The following is a 22,742-nucleotide window of genomic DNA, read 5'->3' on the forward strand; positions in this document are numbered from 1 at the left end:
TTTACAGTAACTTTATAAACTGTTTACTCAAAATGCTTATTAGTGTATACAGAAAATATATTTCACAGTTATACATCTACGTCACATCTCCAGGACGTTAAACGACCATAAATAGATTCGGGATAAATTTTATCATACAGTAGAGAGTCGTTAATCCGAATCAATTGGGGACTGGGGTTGTTCGGATTAGTGATTTGTTCGGATAACCGATTATGTACGAAAAAATATATTAACCCGTCCGACGTTCAAATTTTTCTCCGTCGCGTGTCGCTTCGTGTTGAATTTTCGTCGATTTTAAGCCTAACAAAAATTTTTATAATAATAATCGAGGCTATTGTATCGTTAAAAATGATTTCTTTATTTTGTACAAACAAAATAAATATATTGAAAAATATAAAAACATGAAAATTATAGTTCAGAAGTAAATCTAGTATCAAAAAAGTTCGATTCGGTACGACACAGTCCGACTGAAAATCGTTTGGATAACCGGCGATTTGGATTACCGGGGTCCAGATTAATGACTCTCTACTGTAATTACACAAGATGTTAAAAAATATCCAGGAATGCCGACACTTGCAAAATTAATCTATAGCCTGCTTTTATTACAGGTTGCAAATTGGGCCTTTTGACATCTGCCAAGCAAATGTTTTAATTTTAGGAGAACATTTTTATTGTATCTGGACTTGTTCTCTGTCGAATGACATAGATATATGGCTGGCCAGCAGTTTAGCCTTAATTTTAGTATAAATGTCATACCGTATTTGTTAAATAATAGCAAAGTATCTCAATTCGATCATCACAACATGCTGTATTCTTCCTAATCAAAATATAAAATTTTGACCAAAAATAAAAAAAAATAAGTACAGCAAACAATTTTTAAGTAAGATATCACATTATGCAGAAAAATGCAAAATACTTAACAGGTAGATATATGTATAGACACATTTTGAATCTATCGTTCAAGCACCCGCAATGTATAGATCTAAATATAAATTTGTGAAGTAACCTTTTGATTTAGACCATCTGAGACATTTCTAAATTGTCATTGCCTAACAATTTTTGTTCCGTTTCCATATTCTTCCCTCCCGGAACCAGATTTATTATGTGGCTCAGCCCGGTGCTTATCAGCGAACCTTTGGGTTCTGGCATTTCGATGTCGTCCAGTCCCCTGTGTACCGACACGTCGTCCATTTCCAACAGATGGAGTTCCGTTTTCCTCAAGACCTCTTGATATTCTGATGTTTCCAGGCATTTTCGCGATGGTTTCTTATATCTAAAATTGAAAATATTGATAAAGCAACCACTTTATGGTAATATTTTTCTTAAAACTATGCAAGAACTGTTTCGTCCATTTTTACTACTGTTATTTATTTGAAAGTGTGGTGAATAAAATATATTTAAGTTTACCGAAATGATCATTATAATAGAAATATATGCTCCGACAAACACTTTCGTATTCATTCTTTTTTAGAACAATTCGTTAAAATTAAACAGTCACATAGAGCTGCAGATATACAAAACCTATGTGATTTTCAAATTAATTCAATTCTTATCCTGGCCTAAATAGTTTTGATGAGCCTACAAGTCAAATGACAAGAAGGGAGAAAAAACATAACCCATCAAATTTACATTTGTGATGTTGAATGTAAAGCCAAAAGTCTGACAATTGTCATCACACTTCTCAGTTTCTTCCAGTTGCGTCCTAACAAACTGACATTTGAAAGAGGAGAAAGTTCTTCATAAATATCAAAATGTGCATGTATACTGTGCCATATCAGAGATGTAGGTGCTTTGTCTTTAGACTGCATAGTCGTGAAACAAACAAAAGAACTGGGTGCAAACTAAAAAGCCAATATCCGAAAAAAAACCATTTATTTTGTAGAGACATGCATAATTGCAATTGCCGAGTAAGTATATTTTTATAAACTTGGCATCGGTAAAAGGCCGTCCCGTTGGAATTAATAATTCTGTGACTTTATAGTTAGCACAAACACCAGTCTCGCTTTGAATATGTTGCTTCTTGACATGTTTTGAGAGTCATGCAGACCCAACTTCAGATTTTTAATAATCTAAGTATGCTGTTTTCCATTTGATATCATATTGACTTTTGTGCTTTGCTTTGCAGTGATGCCATACATTGTATTCCTTGATTACAGACAAGGTTGATTTTCTGACAAAATAAATTGGAAATCTCTCCAGTATTCATAAAAAACTTCTCTTCCTTTCAATCTGTCTTTACTTTCTGTAATTCTTTTTCAGATTCAGATAGTCCTACCATTTTTCATCTAGTTGTAAAGGACCCAATAAACAGCTAATTATTTTCAACTGATACAAAACTGTTGTGTTTTTACAAATATGGCTAAAAGTAATTGTTTATTGGGACACCTTTTTGCTTCTCTGCATATCCTTCCTTACAATTTGGTGAAAGTTGAATATTGTATATTCAACTATGTTACAGTAATGATTTTTAAAAACTTTATTTTAGGATGACGTTTTGAAATGTTGAAAGTATTGTATTCATTTTTCGATAAATTTAATGCCAAATGATAGTATGCTTCCTCCATATACTATATTTGGTGTCGTACGTGAATATGTAAATTTTTATTTTTCGTCAAATGCAATTTTATTTTCCGAGTTTTAAGTCCCAGAGGCCACGGGTTGCTCACGAGCACATTAGAACATTTAACAAACAACGTCGTTTGTAAAAAGATTTAGCTTTGCAAATTGTGTGAATATGTAATTTCTAATCATATAGAAAAGTGGCACACCTTTTTGAATTTTATTTTTTAATTAATGATATAATAATTGCATTTGTATTTTACCATAAATATAAATATATTCATATGACATGCCACAATATTGCTACCCTTGGCCTATATAATACTTGCTGTTCTGAATTAATTTAACAATGTTTATTCAAAGAATATTAATTAGCAATCAATGTTTTAATATAACAAGTTCACATTATCAATGAAATTTCTATATATACTATTAGAATTTAATACAAGAGAAATTTCACAATTTACTCACAGTTTCAGAAGCAAGGAGGAACAGACTACCGAGACCGAAGATGCGGCCATGGCAGCCGATCCCATCCAGGGTTTCAGAACCATTCCCCAAGGTAAAAACACTCCTGAAAGCAAATACAAAATACATTAGCAGAGAACTCAAATTTTTAATTAGATTAAAAATACGTACCGGCAGCAACCGGTATTCCGATCAAGTTATACATGCTGGCAAAAAGGAAATTTAATCTGATCCTCCTGACAGTTCGATTGGAGAGGTCAATTGCTCCCACCACGTCTAATAAATCATTCTGAAATGAAATTTAAAGTTACGACATTACTCGAGATTAAAAAAAAATATGTCGTCGAGAGTCATCTCGTGTTCTTATGACATTAATCATTTTTTACGTCGTTGTTAACTGGATAAATTTTTAAATATGCTGAAATCAAGATGCTCCTTACATGGTAAAAGAATGAGCATCTAGAACTGCACACATGATATAGAATCTATTTCTAACACAAAGAAGAAAATCCATTAAAATAAGAAATGTAACAAAATAAATCAGGCAATAATATTTCATTGGAAGTGAATGATATTTTATTGAGCTGTATGTAAAAGGATAGGTGCCACACTAGCCCAAACTGGCAAGCAATAATCAACTATAGATTGAAAGTTTGAAAAGAAAATGGCTGGAAGGGCAGTGCAATGGAACCAAATTACAACTCTGCAAATTTGCAAAAACAAAAAAAATAACAAAAAAATGAAACAGGTTGAAAATAATGCCAAGATCATTAACATGTCCTTTAATTGAAAAAATAGATAGTTTATGGCTTTGGATCAGCAAGAAATGCATGACAAGTAATTTATTAAGTTTTACAGTTCTATTGATGAACAGGTCGTCCACGTTCAGGATAGTATAATCTAGGTAGGCACTGAAAAGTGTGTTACTGAGATATATTATAAGTGAAATAAACTACATATATTTTGATCTTCTATTATTCCTTCAGTTTAGCTTGAGATTTTTGAGTTGTGTGTATTACTAATATCAATGTACATTACATAATATTTGGACACGTGTGCAAAAAATTCTACTTAAGGATGGATGACATTTGTAATAAAAAGAACTGTAGATGAATACAGACAAATATGGCAAGAAATATATTACTCAACATTAACACATGGTAATACTACAACCTGTAGAATTCTGTATGAAAAATATACACACAGAAGTTAGCTGGAAAGTGCATTCCAATACCCAGGTGGAGAGACTTGTTTGCAAGGAATATGTCAACCTGGAACTGCGATGCAACACTTGTGACATTGTTGTAGGCTCATCACTAACCAACTTGACTTTTTTCTAGTTATCACTGATAGTAATTGTGTTGGCCCCCAAGTTTTGGACACGTGTGTATCTTTAAAATTGGATAAAATTGAATGGCAAGTAGTGAAGCCAACATGTGCCGAAATGCCAATGTCGTAATGGTTTTCATCTATTGCCCGAAGGTTAAAAGTATTTAAATACACTATCCTAATTTCCATTTCCTCTATTATTATGTTAAAAGAATGCTGTTCCTAAACAGAACCACAAATGATTTGTAGAAAAGAAACTGGGGATAAAATCAGATAGGATAATGTAAAAATGGCCGGCATTAAATCGGGACTAACAGAACAGAAAACAAAGAAAAGGAAATAACTACTTTTTTCAAGATGCATTACAGAGGACTTGTAAATATTACAAACTCTGTGACTCCATTAAAATTAAAGTTTTTAGCCCACCCTGTATCTTAGATGCACACACTGATCTTTAAAATGAAAAAAAAAATTAATTCCAAAAATACCAATAAGTGGTAGTGACACACAAAAGACACCCAAGAAATGTGCAAATGACACAGAAATCACATTAAATATCCCCACAATCTGAAAATGACTTTCAAATTTCCAACTGTTTTGATCAAATTTGTTGGAATTGAAAAATACCATTTTCCAAGAGGTATCATCCATCCAGAAATGCTGCACTCTGCAGGTGAGGGCATTGTTACTTGGCTAAATTATATTATACTCTGTGGTGAAGGCAATGTAACACATTGCCTAATAAACATATACAAAAGAAATGAAAATGATTTTCAATGTTAACACTACCTATTGGTCATTTTTAGAACTAATTTTTCCATCATCAAAAACTCTGTGGTTTGCTAGTGTAAGTATTGTCAGCACATTTCGTTCTGATTAATTAAACATTGATAAAAAATGGAATTACTGTATTTACTTGCATATAAGACAAGGTTTTTATTCATTTTTCACTGCTTCAAAAACCTGGGTCATCCCATACACACGAGCAAAGCATTTTTACAATAATTTTTGTGAATGGATATTTGCATTTTTTACCAGATGCTCACCCTATAGTGTTTAAAAACAAAAGTATTTTATCTGGGCTGTTTCAATCATTCTTGTGTATTGTCAGGAGTAAAGATGAATAGCAATAGGAAAAGCAAAGCTTTTGAATTGAATTCCAAATTGAGAGCCCAATATAAGTTTTAAATCCATTCCCACGTAAAAAACAGACGATTCTGCAAATTCTGATTTCCTTATAAACTCGTAAGTGTAATCGATGGAGAGTGGAATCAACTGTTAAGAATTGGCAAAAAAGGTTCTCGATTGTCCAGCTTTACACAAACAAATCATGTTGTCAATTTTACAAGACTTACCCTTAAAATTTAAAATGCCAGTAATTTTTGTGGGAGAATGACATTTGATATTTTTCTTGTGATAAAATTAGAATTGTATTAATAAACCCAAGTTTCTTTATTTTGATCTTTAAAGTCACGCCTCGTCTTATACACAAGTAAATATGGTAAGTTTTTAAGCCAACGCATGTTATAGGGGTTTAAATTCCATGTTAACAATTAAATGATATGCAAATCAAATTTAGCTCATACATATAGATTACATTAGCTCATACATACATATACATTATTTTGTGAGTATTGACAGAAATTTAATAACAGAGAGTTTTAACTTTTGTTAACATTTTATTATAATAAAAGATATATAGTAATTGCACTAACCCTTATTAGTACTACGTCGGCAGCCTCCACTGCCACGTCGGTGCCGTTGGCAATGGCTATTCCAACGTCTGCCTTGGCCAGGGCTGGGGAGTCATTCACTCCGTCTCCTACCATCGCCACTTTCAGACCACGTTCCTGAAGCTGTTGAATTTTCATGACCTTATGGGAAGGCAGAACTTCGGCAAACACCCTACCGATTCCAACCTAAAATAAACGACACGTATTACTTGAATAATAAACATTTAAAATAACAAATTTTTTCTTCATTGTAAACACTATGTGATATAAATACATCAGAGGCTTTTCTTACCAAATGCAATTTTGTCAACCTTTAGATCTTTCCTCGTTAAGGACCACAATACAAACAAAATGAATATAAAAGTGATCTCACCTGTCTTGCAATGGCAGCAGCAGTCTTTTTATTATCTCCAGTCAGCAAAATGACATCCAATCCCATTTTCTTTAAAGTGTACACTGCCAAGTGAGCTTCTGGTTTAACTGTGTCTGCCACTGCCATCATGCATATCAGAACTCCTATAAAAATACACAATTATAGAAACTACTTTTATTCAGCCTTTTCTATTAGTATAATGTAAAATTTATTAGTTTTGTCGAAACAAGTTTTAAAATTTTTCACTTATGCTGTTTCGACAAATGAAAATCCAAAATGACAACAACCGTACTAATTTGGCATTTTAATTATTAAAAGAACTTTTAGCTGTCACGCACAGAAAAATATCTAGCATTTTAGTGATTACTTGAGAAAAATCTTTGTTAACTGCCTTTCAATCTTGACAACATTGATGGAAAGCAAGCATTTGAATAAAGCAATATCCTGTCTATCTAACTATTAAATTTAATAGAAAATGTTGACTTCAGATTCTATTTCTTCCACATTTTTTAGTTTCTGGTTGAAATTTGCCAACAGAAAAATAAAAATTTACACTTATTTGCAAACAACGAATATATTCCCTGCTGTAAAAAGAAATAACATCATTGGTAAGTTGAGTTTCTATTCATAATGATAGAAGAAAGAATTGTCTTCTGAAACTTTGAGTCTTCCCGTGGAAGCCTAGTTAGTGAATTCAATTGTGTTAATCGAGAACTCATTTTAGAATTTCAAATTTAGCCAACTATAAAAATCCAAAGCCACTTTATATAGGCTTGAAAACAATCACCATATAGTCAGTCCAGAGCAATGTTCAATATTGCAGAATTCATGCTAAGTCTAGTTGTATTGTAGTGCTGAACTCAATTCCTCCCAATGACAAAACAAGCTAACTGAACTAGTTAGAATTCTGTCTGTAAAAATAATAATGTCACTTTAGAAGTTGTCGTAACATACAATTTGCAAGATGGCTGCTTGCGCTGAACTAAAAACTATGATAAAAAAATATATATATTATAATGATTACATCATTCTGCACATTAGGGTTTCTCAAACGGGATCCCGGTCGTTTTTTCAACCAGGGAAATATCCCGGGAAATTTTTCTTATCCCGGGAAATCCCGCAAATTTCTTAGATTCACTCTTTTTCTTATTTTGTGTTAAAGTTCAGAAAATTTTGCAAATAGAAAGCATAATTAACTCATAAACTGTCAGAATAAATTTGTATTTATTAATTTTAAACCTACTTATTAGTTTTTTAAATTTTTTCCTTGTTATGGCATGTTACAAATGGTCAATAATCAATACGTAACTTATTTGTGGCAGGACTCTGAAAATTCTTTACTTGTCAGAACCTGTAATATCTGGAATAATTGTGCTTACGCTGTCTTAATTTTTAACCATGCCCAGTAGCTTCAATAACTGCATTATGCCAGATTGTGCAAATTGGCAAGGATGCAAACGAGTATGAAGTTTTTCTTCATAAACCTGATTATTAAAGACAAACGAACTGTCGAATTATCGGGCTACAAGCTTAATACCGCTATTAAAGCAGCCAAGGTAGACAAATCAAGAATACCAGAGAGCAAAAGTAGTACTACAATCTCGAAAACAAACTAGAAATCTTCCAGGCTACAGGTGAAAAAACACATAACATCTATTTTCTCTTAAATGCATTAAAAACGATTCCAATCACATCAATTGAATCGGAAAGGGTATTCTCGGTAGCAAGACTTTTCACTACTAAAATAAGAATTAGATTGAGTGATCGGAGTATCGACCATCTTTGCTTTTTAAAATCTTATAATACAAAATATTATTGTAAATTATTATAATGTTTTATTTAAAAAATGAAAATTACTTTCTAAGTTAAAAGTTTGATCTAAATTCATTTTTTCTTTAAATTTTCAATTCAATTCAAAGTTTTTTTTTTTTTTTTTTTTGTTGTTGTTGTATGCAGTTTCCAGCAAACTTTAATACATTTTTTTCTATTTGTGAACATTTCTACGTAATTCAAAGATAATTTTTAATATATATCTTACACAGCATTATTAACGTGATTTTGGAGGTTGTAGAACATATTAGATTACTTTAAAAAAATGAAAAATAATTATATCATTTAATTTCAAGCTATTTTGTATAGCTTAAAAATAATTAATTCTATCCCGGGATCCCGGGAAAAAGTTCACTATTATCCCGGAATCCCGGGACGAGCAAAAGACTGGAAAAACGAGAAACCCTACTGCACATTGTTCAAGAATAATAGTAACACTTCTTAGTCAATGAATTTCTGTTTTTTTTTTTTAAATTCTGTATTACTGAACACAGTTATGTTAGATCGTAAGTTCATTTGCCATTAGGTCACTCTGATAGTATTTGTTTAAAACTATATAATCTGTTTTCCTTCTGTGTTAAAACATGTAATGTATTCATGTGCACAGGATAGAATATACATTTTCAAGCATTTTCATTGTAACGTGTATTCCCAATTTAAAAATTTTAGGAAAGACCACTTAATTTTAATTTTCAAAAAATTACCATCAATGGCACACAGAACAGCAGTCTGTCCTTTCTCCTCCTGATCTGTCATGACGGCGTTGATTTCTTCACTGACGTCTAAACCGTTTCTGTTCATCCATTCTCTGTTACCAATCAACACTTGATAAGTTCTGTTGTCATTGTTGTCATTTTCTGCAATTAAAATGTGTCAAAACAACACTCAAATTTTTAATAAGTTTCAAAAGATTATTTTATCTTACTTGTTTCTCCCAAGGTTTCTAGGAGAGAATTGGCCAGGTTTGCAGCGTTCTGGCGAGGACTGTCGGCACTTCCGCACTCCACCACCACGTCTCCGATGATCATTCCCCCGGAGGCATTTTTTGCCCTCGTCTTAGAGTTATTTTTTGCATTGGCCAAGCACTCTGCTTCCTCGGCAGCCTTCAGCATGTGCTCCACGTGCGATATCTTGCACCGGAGGCCGCAACCCGGCACTGCGGAAAACTCTTCGCATTTTCCGAAAGCGTCTATCCGCAGAGTCTGTTCAAATATTTAATGCAAATCATTAAAATTCTTACTTACTTGAAATGGAATCAAAATTAAACATTTATTATTGACTGTCAATGCTGGAAGTAATAGTACAACATATAATGTAAATTAATCAAAACCATTCAAAAGATGCAACAAGACTATTTAAAATTTTTTAAAAATAAAGTGGTAATTGGCTTATCAGATCTACCAGGATAAATTATTTATAAAACTATGAATCATTGGGGTACTCACAACATCTTGGGTTTTTATTTACTACCAATAACTGCTAACTCCAGCACAGAGTAGAATGTTAATTAGGTGCAGGATCATTTTACTTATAGAACGCTTTTTTCTGTTGTTTTCCCGAAGAAGGCCAATAAATTTGTGGCCAAAAACGTTTGAAGTGTAAGTTTCTTTATGTTTATTTGCTAGAAAATTAGTGCTTAAGTGTATGTTCGAATCTATATATACTGTTCCGGTTTTTTGAGGAAGTTATATTCAGGATCATTTTTGTGATGTTTTTCCAAAAGTCTATCTTTAGGAAAAATGAAAACAGGCAAAAAAATTGAGAGTAAAAAATGTGTTAAAGCCCCAGTGTACTGTTTTAGGAGGTTTTTAGAACAAGCCTGAAATTCATAAAATTTTATTAGACCAATTGCACACAGACATTCATTGCACTAATAGTTAAAATTATGATAAATATCATTTTATCATACAGTCTAAGAAAACATTTACAGTAGAGCGTCGTTTTTCCGAATCAATTGCAGACTGGGGTTGTTCGGGTAACCGATTATGTGCGAAAAAAATATATTAACCTATCCGATGCCAAAATTTTTCTCCGTTGCGTGTCGTTTCGTGACGAATTTTCGTCGATTTTAAGCCTAACAAAAATTTTTATAATAATAATCGAGGCTATTGTATCGTTAAAAATTATTTCTTTATTTTGTACAAACAAATAAATATATTGAAAAATATAAAAACAAAAAAATTATACTTTAGAAGTTAATCTGGTATCAAAAACGTTCAATTCGGCACGACACAGTCCGACTGGAAAGCTTTCGGATAACGACTTCGGTTAACCGGCTCTTGGATAAACGACACTCTACTGTATTAGGATTTTGCAATAGAATGAAGATGGAGATGGAAAGAAGTAGGTGATCCCTGCACTAGTTAGGAATGGAAATGATCCAAGAACAAAGCAATTGATGCCAATTGCTTTGTTAGCCTTTTGAGCCCAATGCTGCTTTTTATTTTTGTCCTAAATTCTGTTAGGTACAATCAGTCACATCAAGGAGTATAGACACTGTCACTTTGACCCCAAAATCATGGACCCCTCACTGCAATTAATGGAAAATGGAAGAGTTTAATCAGAATCGATCAAATTTTGAAAACAAACATAATTCTGTAAGTCCCACAGAAGCGGTTTCACTAATGTTTTGCCTGAAATATTCCACTTGTTTCTCTCATTTAAATTTTAATCTGTTATCTCACACAAATATTAGTATTCTGTTAAAAATTTTGTTTTGGTTCTTTCACTAATTTTTAAACACATTTTAACATTTTCCTGTTAACTGTAAATGATTGTTCTCTGCCTCAAGTAATCACAGGCATTTTCACAGAATTTTAAATGAATTATCTGCTGACATACAATCATCATATAAAACAAAGCCACACCGTATATCGTGTGTCGAATGCAAGGCCTGCATCATTCCACCTAATTTGCAGTTAACAGATGCAGCAATGAAATCCATTAAATATATTTTTTTTAAATGGCTTATAGGACTGCTTTGACAAGTGGTTTAGGTGCAGGAGGAACTTACTTTTAGGGTAAGAATTAGGGTTTCTCATTTCTCAGTCTTTTGCTTGTCCCGGGATTCTGGGAAAAAAAGTGAACTGTTTTCCGGGATATAATTAATTATTTTTAAGGTATAAAATAAATCTTAAAATCAAATGATATAATTATTTTTCATTTTTGAGTAACTTAATATGTCTTGCAATCTTCAAAATAATAATAATAATAATGCTGTGTAAAATATGTATAAAAAATTATATTTGAGTTACATAGAAATTTTCACAAATAGAAAAAGTTTATTAAAGTTTGTTGAAAACTGCTTACAACAAAAATGTCTTTGAATTGAGTTGAAAATTTAAAAGAAAAAAATGAACTTGGATCAAACTTCTAAGTTGGAAGGTACTTTTTGTTTTTTAAATAAAACATCTTGTGAGATCTAACCGGAGGTAGAGAATAACGTTATTCCCTACCCCCGCGTTAGATCTCACATTTGGTTTCCAGGAGTGGGGTGTCAAACCGAAAGGTGTTCAAACGGCTAAATTTACAAAAAAATTCTCACAATTGGTTTGCATCACGTATGATTTTGCAGGAGTGAAGGTTATCGAATCAAACACCCCCTGAAAAACGTCACATTTGGTGTGGCAGGAGTAGAGTGCTTTTGAATACAGTTTCGATAGGAATTGTTGGTTTCATTTTCAGTAGAATAAGAATACAAGAATAGTGTTACTCTAAGTTAATTATAAGTAGATACAAGATTAGTAGAATAAGATAGCTAGTTGCAATGGCAATGGCAGAAAGTAGTCCAGAAAACCCAAGAGGAGCTACTTTGAGTAGTCTAGGTAGTTTAATCCCCTTGTTACTGACTTTTTTGAGAGATACAAATATCAAGAAATTTTTTGAGTCAATAGAGGATTTATTTCAGCTTGTATAATGGACAAAACTGCAGCAGTTAGCAGTAGCTAAGTTAAAACTCATAGGAGTAGCAAAGCAATTCGTTAGACGCGACAGTAGAATAAAGGATGTAGAACATTTTGATGAGTTCAAAAGAATTTTAATAGACAGGTTTGAGAGAATACCTGCATCAATTAGATTAGAAAGATTTTATTCTTGCATACAACAGCGAGACAAAGATGTACAGACATACGCTGTTAAACTACAGTCTTTAGCTGCAGAAACAGAGATTTCGAATGAAGGAGCAAACGCAAAAGAAATAGCTGTGATTAAGAAAATTCAAGTGAAGGAATTAGACAAAAGAATGAGAATTCAATGTTAAATGGGTTAGATCTTAGTATTAAACAGAGATTGATGTCAGCCACTCCAAAATCCTTTGATGAAGCATTACAGATAGCAATTCATGAGGAAGAAATAGAGTTCCCTATCAAGCGACCTAGAGAAATTATTAGAGTAGTAAAAGAAAAAGAGACTGCTATAGAGCCGCACACATATGCTGATAAAATATTGGGTTGTTCGGAAAGTTCGTAGCGATTTTTGATAGCAGACAGTTGAGACACCGATTGACGCAAAAATGATTAGAATTGTACAAACCAATAAATATTACGATAAATGACCTTGAGACGTGTCCGTTACAAAAAAACCGTTAAGATTATTCAAATAGCGTTTAATTTGTCTCATTGCAAAAAATGGATGCGAACAACGTGCATTATCGACACTTGTTTCTTTTCTTTTTTCGTAAAGGCAAAAATGCTGTACAAACAGCAAAAAAGATATGTGATGTTTATGGTGGGAGTGCTGTATCAATCAACTGTTCGAAAGTGGTTTGCAAAATTTAAAACAAGTAATTTCAGCCTTGAAGATGCTCCTTGCTCAGGAAGACCTCCTGTTATTGAAGAGGACCAGATCAAAGCATTATTGGATGAAAACCCTCATTACACAACTCGAGAGATTGCAGACATAGTGAAGTCATCAAACAGTGCTGTATTTCAACATCTAAAAAAGCTCGGATATGTGAATCGTTATGACATTTGGATACCTCACGACTTAACGGAAAAAACTTACTGGATCGCATCTCCATTTGTGATTCTCTTGAAAGACGAAATGAAAATGACCCTTTTCTGAAGCGTTTAGTGACAAGTGATGAAAAGTGGATCATTTATAACATCATCAGCCGAAAACGATCGTGGGGTAAGAAAAATGAATCACCATTAAAAACTCCAAAGGCCGGTCTTCATCCAAAGAAGGTCATGCTCACTGTCTGGTGGGATTGGAAAGGAATCCTGTACTACGAGCTGCTTCCACAGAATCAAACAATTGATTCTAATAAGTATTGGAATCTAAGTAAAGTATTGGATCTAATAATTCTAATAAGCTGAACATGGCAATTAAAGAAAAACGTCTGGAACTGGCCAATAGAAAAGGCATTGTGTTTCACCAAGATAATGCCAGACCTCACACGTCTTTACGAACACGCCAAAAATTATTGGAACTAGGCTGGGATGTTTTACTCCACCCCACTTACTCACCCGACCTTGTCCCGTCGGACTACCATTTGTTCCGTTCTCTACAAAATTCCCTTCATGATAAAAACTTTGATACTTTGGAAGCTTGCAAAAACCACGTGGATTAGTTTTTCGCGGGAAAAACTGGAAAGTTCTACGAAGAGGGTATCATGAAGCTGCCCCATAGATGGCAACACGTCGTTAAAAACAATGGCGCATACATAATGGAATAAAAGTATGTTTTTAGTTTTAAAACAATTTCTTTTATTTCTCTTAAAAATTGCTACGAACTTTCCGAACAACCCAATATAAAAACTAAAGGGTCAAATTAGAAATTTAAAGGATAGGTTAAAACGTGAAAGAAAAAGAGAAATATCAAAATTACCCCACAGGCAGGGATAGATATTATAGAGATGAAAACATTATAGAAAGAAATTTATATAAAGGTCATATGGCTTTGATTAAGCCACAAAGTGAAATAATTATTCTCATATATGTAAACAATATACCCATAAAGGTCAAAATTGATGAAACCACTAAGGCTACACTGCTATCAAAAGGAATAACCAATAAGCTAAAACACAAAATTCCAGTGCATGAGAAAATGCCTATAGAGATAGAAAATAGCCCAGGAGAAACAGGAGTCATTAAGGGCACAGTAATGCCAAAATTCAAAATAAGAGTCCACAAATTTGAGAAAATATGTAGGATAGTAGACCCAGAATTCACCGTCCCTTGCGATGGGATAATCGGAAAAGATATTTTGGAAAGTGAAAACATTTTGATAGATGAGACAAAGGAAAGAATACTATTGCCAAATAGAAATTGGGTACACTTTTGTTCACTGTTACCTGTAGAGAGAAATCGTCCTAAGCGAGAACCAGGGAAAGAAGAATTTAATTCAGATTACAATCGAATACCACAAAAAGGTAGAGCGAATCCGAAATCTAATTACAATTTTAGAGGGAAATACTCTAGTAGAAGTTACGTAAGAATGATTCAAATGTCCCTTCGAGAAAGTAGACGATACATACAGAATGTGGATGCTGAAAATAATAAAAATTTAAAGTCAAAATTGCCTAGAGAAAGAAAATTACAAAAAAAGTCTAGAGCCGATACAAAAAGAAGACCTATAGTCGAGGACACGAATATAAAACGAAAGGTAGATAAAAAGGTAGATAGAGGAAAATGAAATCCTCCTAAAATAAATCAGAAAATAAATACTATTAGAGAGATTAGACAATCTGAGAAAAATTTATCTTGCATATTAAATACAAAATGAAATTATAGGAAGAGCAAGAATCTTCTAATAATACAAATATGCTCAAAGTTGCAAATAAGGAAATAACTCCAGAAGGAATATTGGAAGAGATGATTAAATTTTTAGATAACATAAAATTTCAATTTAAGTCGGTTTTTGAATAATTCAATACGAGAAAAGGTAGTACGAAAACTGCGGACCTTCTGTCCAGGCTAATAGTGCTTACTTTAAATCTTTAATATTGTTAGATGTTGATCAGATTTGTTTGTAGATTTAATTACTAGTAAAATATAGAAAGTAATCATAGTGATTCATTCATATCTGTTAGACTGAATATAGATAAATTTACTACTTTAACTCGTAATAATTATAATAAGGAAATAGAATTAAAATAGATAAGGAGAGAGAGAATTACATAAATTGTTCTGTAAATGTTAGAGAAATTTTAATGATGAACTAAAGGTTTTGTGCATTGACTGATGATCTTTAAGTGTTTTAGTACTGTGTAATGATCTTGAGAATGCCATCGTCCTTCAGAACGTTTGAAATCCAGAGAAAATGAAGAATACATGCTACAGAAACATTTGGACTTTGACCGTGAAAGAAAATGAGGTCAACGAACAGGAACAGGAACAGGAACTATGACGCAAAAACTGTGACACTTCCTCAGGTTGTGAAGTGATGAAATTAAGTTGTTTGAAATTCATCCAGAAGTACTATTGTAATGATAGTTTATAATCACTTGTAGTTGAGATGTAAATTTTAAGAACATAGTGGCAAGTTTTCACACAGTAGCTCTTATCAGAGAGAGAGAGAGATCATAGACTTGTGTAAAATCATACGATGTTTTAAATTTAGTATGATTTTAAGAAAACGGGAAGCCATGTGAAAATCAGCATTTAGGGGTCGGTAATTTATGGAATTATTTGTAAAATTTATGTTTAAAATTGAAATAATATTTCATATTTTATTGTTGACACTTCAACAAACTTTGTGCATTTTTTCAACGGAAGTGCAACACGGAACTTCCTTTGAAGGGGAGATGTAACAATTTTTCACTTCCCATATTATATGTGTAAATTCTCTATAATTTGTAAAGAGAGAGATATAGAAATGTAAAGCATTATGTTTAAAAGGCATTGATACCAAATGGAAGGTAAAGTCAACCTGAAGACTTGTGAAGACTGTGAAGGGGAAAGAAATTCCGATTCGATGGAAATCAACTTCCTTATGTGGAGTGTTATCACCCCTCTCATCACAGACTCAACTGACGATTTTACCCCTCAAGATTGCCCCCGTGCATCCTTTCACGTGGGAGAAATCCATCTGTTTGATTGAACATTGACAAAGAATATTAGCGTAATTTGTGCCAAAACTGGGGAGTTAGCTGACTGCCTCTCAGAGAAAGAGTACGTATCATCAGGCTTTTCCAGGAGTTCGCCAAAAGTTTCATTGAAGGAAGAAGTAAAGTAGGAGTTCTCCACACATATATTTTGGTTAAGAGTTAGCCACAAGTATATCAGGAAAGAGAAGAAGGCACTCCATTGATAGATGAAACCTATAGAATCAGGAATAACCTACAAGGAATAATATCCTCAAATCGACTCCCACATCACGGACAATTGGAACCTTAAGTGAAGACTTCAATATTCAAAGACATTGACAAAGACATCGAGAAATACTACTGAGGTTGTATGTCTTGTTAGATAAATGTAAATCTCTCTCCCACACGCGAGATAGGTATAGTCTGTAAGCTAGATTAATCTCCATTCACAACTTAAACATAGTCATAAGGTAGAATAGACCTCCATACACAAGTTAGGCTTAGATATAATAGCCAATGATATAGGCATAGATGGAATTATGTTATTTGCATATATCCTTTGTAATCACTTAATTAATCATTCAATTTGTGTATATTTTTGTATCTATCATATAATTAGATTTAAATAAATTTATTTGTTAATTGTTAAATGCATGACTCATCCTTTCGATAGCACTCTTGTTTGACATTCACTTGGACGTCATAGAATCTATTTATAGATATAAACGTGTGTTAATCCGTGGGAAATTGATTAACTGGTGTCGGGTCCCTGACGTTAGGAGACAAGATCTTACAATCTTACGTCTCTGCAATTTTCATCACTTAATATAATAAGTCCCTCCAAAACACTCGTTAGTCCAATTTGGATGCCATCTTATATGACAACAGAAGACTTGTCTTACAACAAGTTTGCCGATTAAGTGACAGTGAATCATAAAGTTATTCCCTACCCCCAGTTAGATCTCACAATATTATAAAAATTTACAATAATATTTTGTATTAAGGTTTAAAAAAGCAGATATGGTCAATACGCCAATCACTCAATTTGATTCTTATTACTAAAGAAAAGTCCTGCTACCGAGAATGCCCTTTTTGATTCAATTGATGTGGGTGGAATTGTCTTTAATGCATTTAAGAGAAGACAGATGTTATGTTTTTTACACCTGTAGCCAGGAAGATTTCTAGTTCGTTTTCAAGATGCATTACGGTATTTCTTTTGCCATCTCGTATTCTCGATTTGTCTACCTCATCTGCTTTAATAGTGGCATAGAGCTTACAGCCTGATAATTCGACAGTTCATTTGGCTTTTATAATCAGGTTTATGAAGAAAAACTTAATACTTCGTATTCGTTTGTATCCTTGCCCAATTTGCACAACCTAGCATAATGCAGTTATCGAAGCTACTGGGTATGGTTAAAAATTAACACAGCATAAGCACAATTATTCCAGATATTACAGGTTCTGACAGAAATAGGCTACATATTGATTATTGACCATTTGCAACATGCCATAATAAGCAAAAATTTAAAAAACTAATAAGCAGGCTTAAAATTAATAAATACAAATGTATTCTGACAGTTTATGAGTTAATTATACTTTACATCTGCAAAATTTCCTCAACTTTAACACAAAATAAAAAAAAGTGAATTTTTAAGAAATTTGCAGGGAAATTTGCAGGCAATTTGAATTTTTAAGAAATTTGATTTCCTGGGATGAAAAGAATTTCCTGGGATCCTGTTGGAGAAACCCTAGTAAGAATGTGTGTGTTGTATAATAAAATCTGTGCCAAAAGTTTAGTATACTACAACATATAAGAGTTTAGTTAAAAAACAGAGCAAACTCTAATTTAATTCATGCATGTTATTTTTGGCATGACAAAGTTATGTTCGTGTTAAAAATCTTTTGTTGCATAAACTATTAAAATACCTACATTTATATTGCTATTCTACGAACCATTTCCATATCAAATCAAATTATCTCTTTACAGAATGAAGAACTGAAGTAAAAGAACATATGGAGAAGATAAGAAATGACAACAAATTATATACAAAAAGTTATTAAAATGTTAAAATTACTTCTTTGACAAATTTTGTAATTGCGACTGCAATGGGATGCTCGCTGTTGGCTTCGGCAGTACCCACGAGCGATAGAAGTTTGGCCAGAGAGCAGACCCGTTCTTCTACAAATATGTTTATTCTCGTCATCACGGGAATTCCTCGCGTTATCGTTCCTGTCTTGTCAAATATGACACACTTCACCTGAACATAAACAGCAGATGAATGAAGCAGAATACAATGTGAAAAAATAAACTCGCAAATCCAAGAAAAACCTAACTTACCCGGTGGGCGGTTTCTAGAGGTTCGGCTCCCTTAATGAGGATTCCGTTCAGGGCTCCGACTCCGGTTCCGACCATGACGGCGGTGGGAGTGGCCAGTCCGAGAGAACACGGACAGGCGATGGACAGGACGGTGAGAGCACATTGGAATGCAAACTGCAGGATGATTTCTGACTCGGGCATGTCGTCTTTCTGTAAGAAATACAAATGAGTAAATATTTTTTAAATAATATTACACACACAATAACTTATTCCACAGAGTAAACAGAAAAATAATCATTTTGGGAGAAAAATTAAAGTCAAGGTTTTCTTTAAAGAATTAATTATGGCATGACCTCTGTCTGTGAGAATTTTGATACAAGTTGGTTCCTAGGTTCTAGTCTGCAGTCTTGTCACATTTGTGATTAAAATATTTTCACATAAATGATGGTCAGTGTTAATTCTTTCTTGTAAATGGGGAAGGGTTATAAAAGGAATCATCTATTTTTGTTTCATTCACAGAACAATGCTAACTTTTCAATTAGTAATAAAATTTTATTAACAACAAGTAATATAAAAAAAAATCTTTAAAGTCAATTCCTACTTAGGTCAACAAAGAAAAATTTTATTTTAGTTGCTTGTGCTGACCACTTGTTCTAACGTCCGTCTCCTGTCGTCGTTGGTCTGAAAAGTGAATGAATGAATAGTTCAAAGTTCACTTTTTTTCTCCTCACGCCCTCTATTGGTCGGAATCGGCATATTGCTGACGGGCGCCACGGTTTAAATTTAATTAATTAATGAATTAATATTTGAAAAAACTGTATTAACATCAAGTGTCATCCACTACAAGTTTAAAAAAAATGTATTTGAACTTGAGTGGATGAATAAAAAGTATTTTATTAACGATTGAAAATTTGAACAAGATATATAAATATAGGAAGAGAGTGAACTAATAGTAGGTATTGAAAAAACAATCTTGGACTCTTATGTGCCTGCAACGTCTCTTTGGTCACTCAAAAAATCCAGTTACAACTGACCAAGTTTGACCAAAGTTTGACTTATAAAGGCTATTACACATTAATATTGCAGTTTCCATAAAGAATTTATCTTACTCCATTTTACTTGTTTTCTGCTTACTTATTGCCATAACTAATTATCAGGTAACCAAAAAAGTTCTGTCGTTTTTTGTGAAACTACAAAGTTTAAAGAATGTTACACGCAACACACAATAGATGGCACTAAAATTCCAGCAATATGTTAATCAAGATTTAATGCTGACTCATCTTATATAAAGAGAAGCAGAAAGGTTATCTCTTAATATTATAAAAATTGACCGGAAGATGAATACTTCAAACTCTACAATTCGTGCTTGTATGTTGTATGAGTTTAAACTTGGAACAAATGCTATGGAAATGGCTCAAAAAATATGCCAGGCTTTTGGACAAGGTTCTGTCGGCACTTGCACCACCCAAAGGTGGTTTAGAAAATTTTCTTCCGGCGACGAGTCGCTTAAAGATGCGCCACGAGAAGGGCGGCCGTATGTCATTAATGATGATGAATTACAGGCTGCAATCGAAAAAGATTCTGCTCAAACTTGTCAGAAGTTAGCAGGAAGGTTCTCCATAAATGACGAAACTGTCCGTTTACATTTGCATAGTATCGGGAAAGTTTACAAGCTTGGCAAATGGATACCTCGTCGATTGACACCTGCCAATATTGTGCATATGGTGGACTGCAAATGGAATTGTTCACTATGAACTTATACCATCTGACCAGACTATTAGTGCTAACATCTACAGTGACCACCTCCGTCGAGCTCACCAATCACTTTTGAAAAAACAGCCAGCTTTAGTGAACCGTAAAGGCATTCTTTTCCTACATGATAATGCTATAGGCCTCATGTCGCGCATGTGACCTCTGACACAATTCAGACCCTTGGATGGAAACTTCTTTTGCACCCTCCTTATTCCCCTGACATTAGCCCTTCTGACTATCACTTATTTTTAAGCCTAGATAATCATCTGCGAAATCGACAGTCCAAAAATAGAGAGGCTATGGAAATGGAGTTAGAGAAGTTTTTCAACTCTAAAGATCGTGACTTTTATAAAAATGGAATTTATAAGCTTGTTTCCCGTTGGGAAAAGGTTTTAGAATGTGAGGGTGGTTATTTTCATGAATAAATTGTGTTATTTCCTATACATTTTTATGTTTGTTTTCTTTCAACAAAAAATGACAGAACTTTTTTGGTTACCTGATATTATGAAAGTAATCCCAAAAGTAAGATCTCCTATTTTTTAAAAAATACAAAGAAACGTTTATTTTCAATAATGTTCATATCATTTTAAAGCTTGAACATTCATCTATTTTTCTACATAAACACCATTTCGGTTGATGCATTTTTGTATGCGCTGTGGCAATTTTTGTATGCCCATGTCATACTAGCTCACCGCCATGTTGTGTTAAACCTATTGAAATTCATTGCCAATTGACAGAAGTGTATGGCAAGTCGTGTATAGATGTCAAAAGTGCCCACAAGTGGTGTAGGGAGTTTGCAGCCGATTGTACTAAAATTCACAACAAAGAAAGAAGCGGGAGACCATCAATTTCCGACGAAGGTCGAGCAAACCACGTGTGAAGATTGGTGAAACACTCTGGATGATATCAGCATTTTGGTTCTTGGAGTTTCCTGATGCACCAATCATAGGATTTTCACAGAAAAGTTGCAATATCAAAAGGTGTGTGCAAGATGGGTCCTGCAACATGGCAGCAAACTGGTGTGACATGGGCATACAAAAATTGCCACAGCGCCTACAAAAATGCATCAACCAAAATGTCTGTTATGTAGAATAATAGATAAATGTTCATGCTTTAAAATGATAAAAACATTATTAAAAATAAATATTTCTTTGTATTTTTTAAAAAATAAGAGACCTTACTTTTGAGATTACCCTCGTACTTAAAGGAATGACTGATCTGATCAGAGGAGCAAACATGTAAGTTTTGTGAATGTCATATTCACTTCTATCATTGCAGATCTAATCAACACTTACATTTTTATATTGGCCAATGTCTGGAAAAAACAACTGGGATATGCTGGAATAAGATACAGATTTTGATCATAAGAAATAATGAATAAGCTTTTCCCCATTTATCAGAGGTTTACAGGAATGAGGTATAATCAAATATGAATCACACTTCATTAATACTTCATTAACATTAGATTTTACAAATAAAAATCTAGTGATTTAAGAACTAATTTTTAAATAATTTATTTGTTTATATAATGTATTGCTTTTTCAATAAAACTTTCCATAAATAAAATGCATTCTTTCTAATAGACCAGTTTTTTAAAATTTAGATTAACTAAATACATCCTGCATTTTTTGCACAGGTCAATAGAAAGTATAAAAGTTCATAATTAAACCCGAAGAAATAGTTTTACACCAAAAATAAAACATTGTACGTGTAAAAATTTGAATGTCTGCTTGTCATTGCATTGCTGGAAAGAAATAAACTGTTTTGCATGCAAAATGTGCAAACCATCCACAAAATTATGTTCATCAATAGTTAGTATATTGTAAGTAAATTTTTTAGCAGTAGCTATTCTATACTTCATATTACAAAAAAATTATAATAGATTTTCTAAATCAAGGTGCAGAAATGAAAAATTGATAGATAAAATACGCAGGCTGTTTTTTTTAAGCTCTGATGGTCCATAAAAAAAAAGACAAGTGTAAATAACAAAATGAATTTATTACCAAAAGTTAGGTACAAACATGGTTACTTTTCGACATAATCACTGTGATGATTGAGGCATTTGTCATATCTGTGAACGAGTTTTTCCGTCCCTCTGTCATAGAATGTGGCCGCCAGTGAAGTGAATTGAGATGGCCTTAACAACATTGTTTTGAAGATCGTCATTAGTCTTGAACCTCTGCCCTCCTAGCCACCTTTCCTGTTCGGGAAAGAGGTGGAAGTTGCTCGACCCTAAATTGGGACTCTACGCTGGGTGTTTAAAGATGATGTGAAGACCCACCTCTTTTCTGAACTGAAAATGTAGCTAGGAGGACAGGGATTTGAGACTAATGACGATCTTCAAAACAACATTAG

General features: G+C 33.2%; 1 protein-coding gene across 3 annotated transcripts in view; it reads right to left on the reverse strand.

Moving 5' to 3' along the window:
* The window catches only part of ATP7 (copper-transporting ATPase 1), a 100,136-nt gene continuing 77,394 nt past the window's right edge, over positions 1-22,742 (reverse strand). For all 3 annotated transcript variants that reach the window (XM_067278758.1, XM_067278759.1, XM_067278760.1), the window contains 9 exons: positions 18,657-18,845; positions 18,394-18,576; positions 9,218-9,494; positions 8,997-9,149; positions 6,463-6,605; positions 6,072-6,275; positions 3,199-3,316; positions 3,031-3,133; positions 1-1,273 (listed from right to left, as the gene is read on the reverse strand). In XM_067278758.1, coding sequence (XP_067134859.1) covers positions 1,015-1,273; positions 3,031-3,133; positions 3,199-3,316; positions 6,072-6,275; positions 6,463-6,605; positions 8,997-9,149; positions 9,218-9,494; positions 18,394-18,576; positions 18,657-18,845 — 1,629 coding nt within the window. In that variant the 3' untranslated portion in view covers positions 1-1,014. The remainder of the gene's footprint in view (positions 1,274-3,030; positions 3,134-3,198; positions 3,317-6,071; positions 6,276-6,462; positions 6,606-8,996; positions 9,150-9,217; positions 9,495-18,393; positions 18,577-18,656; positions 18,846-22,742) is intronic.

This window comes from Centruroides vittatus, unplaced genomic scaffold (genome assembly GCF_030686945.1).
Source record: "Centruroides vittatus isolate TY-2023 unplaced genomic scaffold, ASM3068694v2 contig_817, whole genome shotgun sequence".
Taxonomy (NCBI): domain Eukaryota; kingdom Metazoa; phylum Arthropoda; class Arachnida; order Scorpiones; family Buthidae; genus Centruroides; species Centruroides vittatus.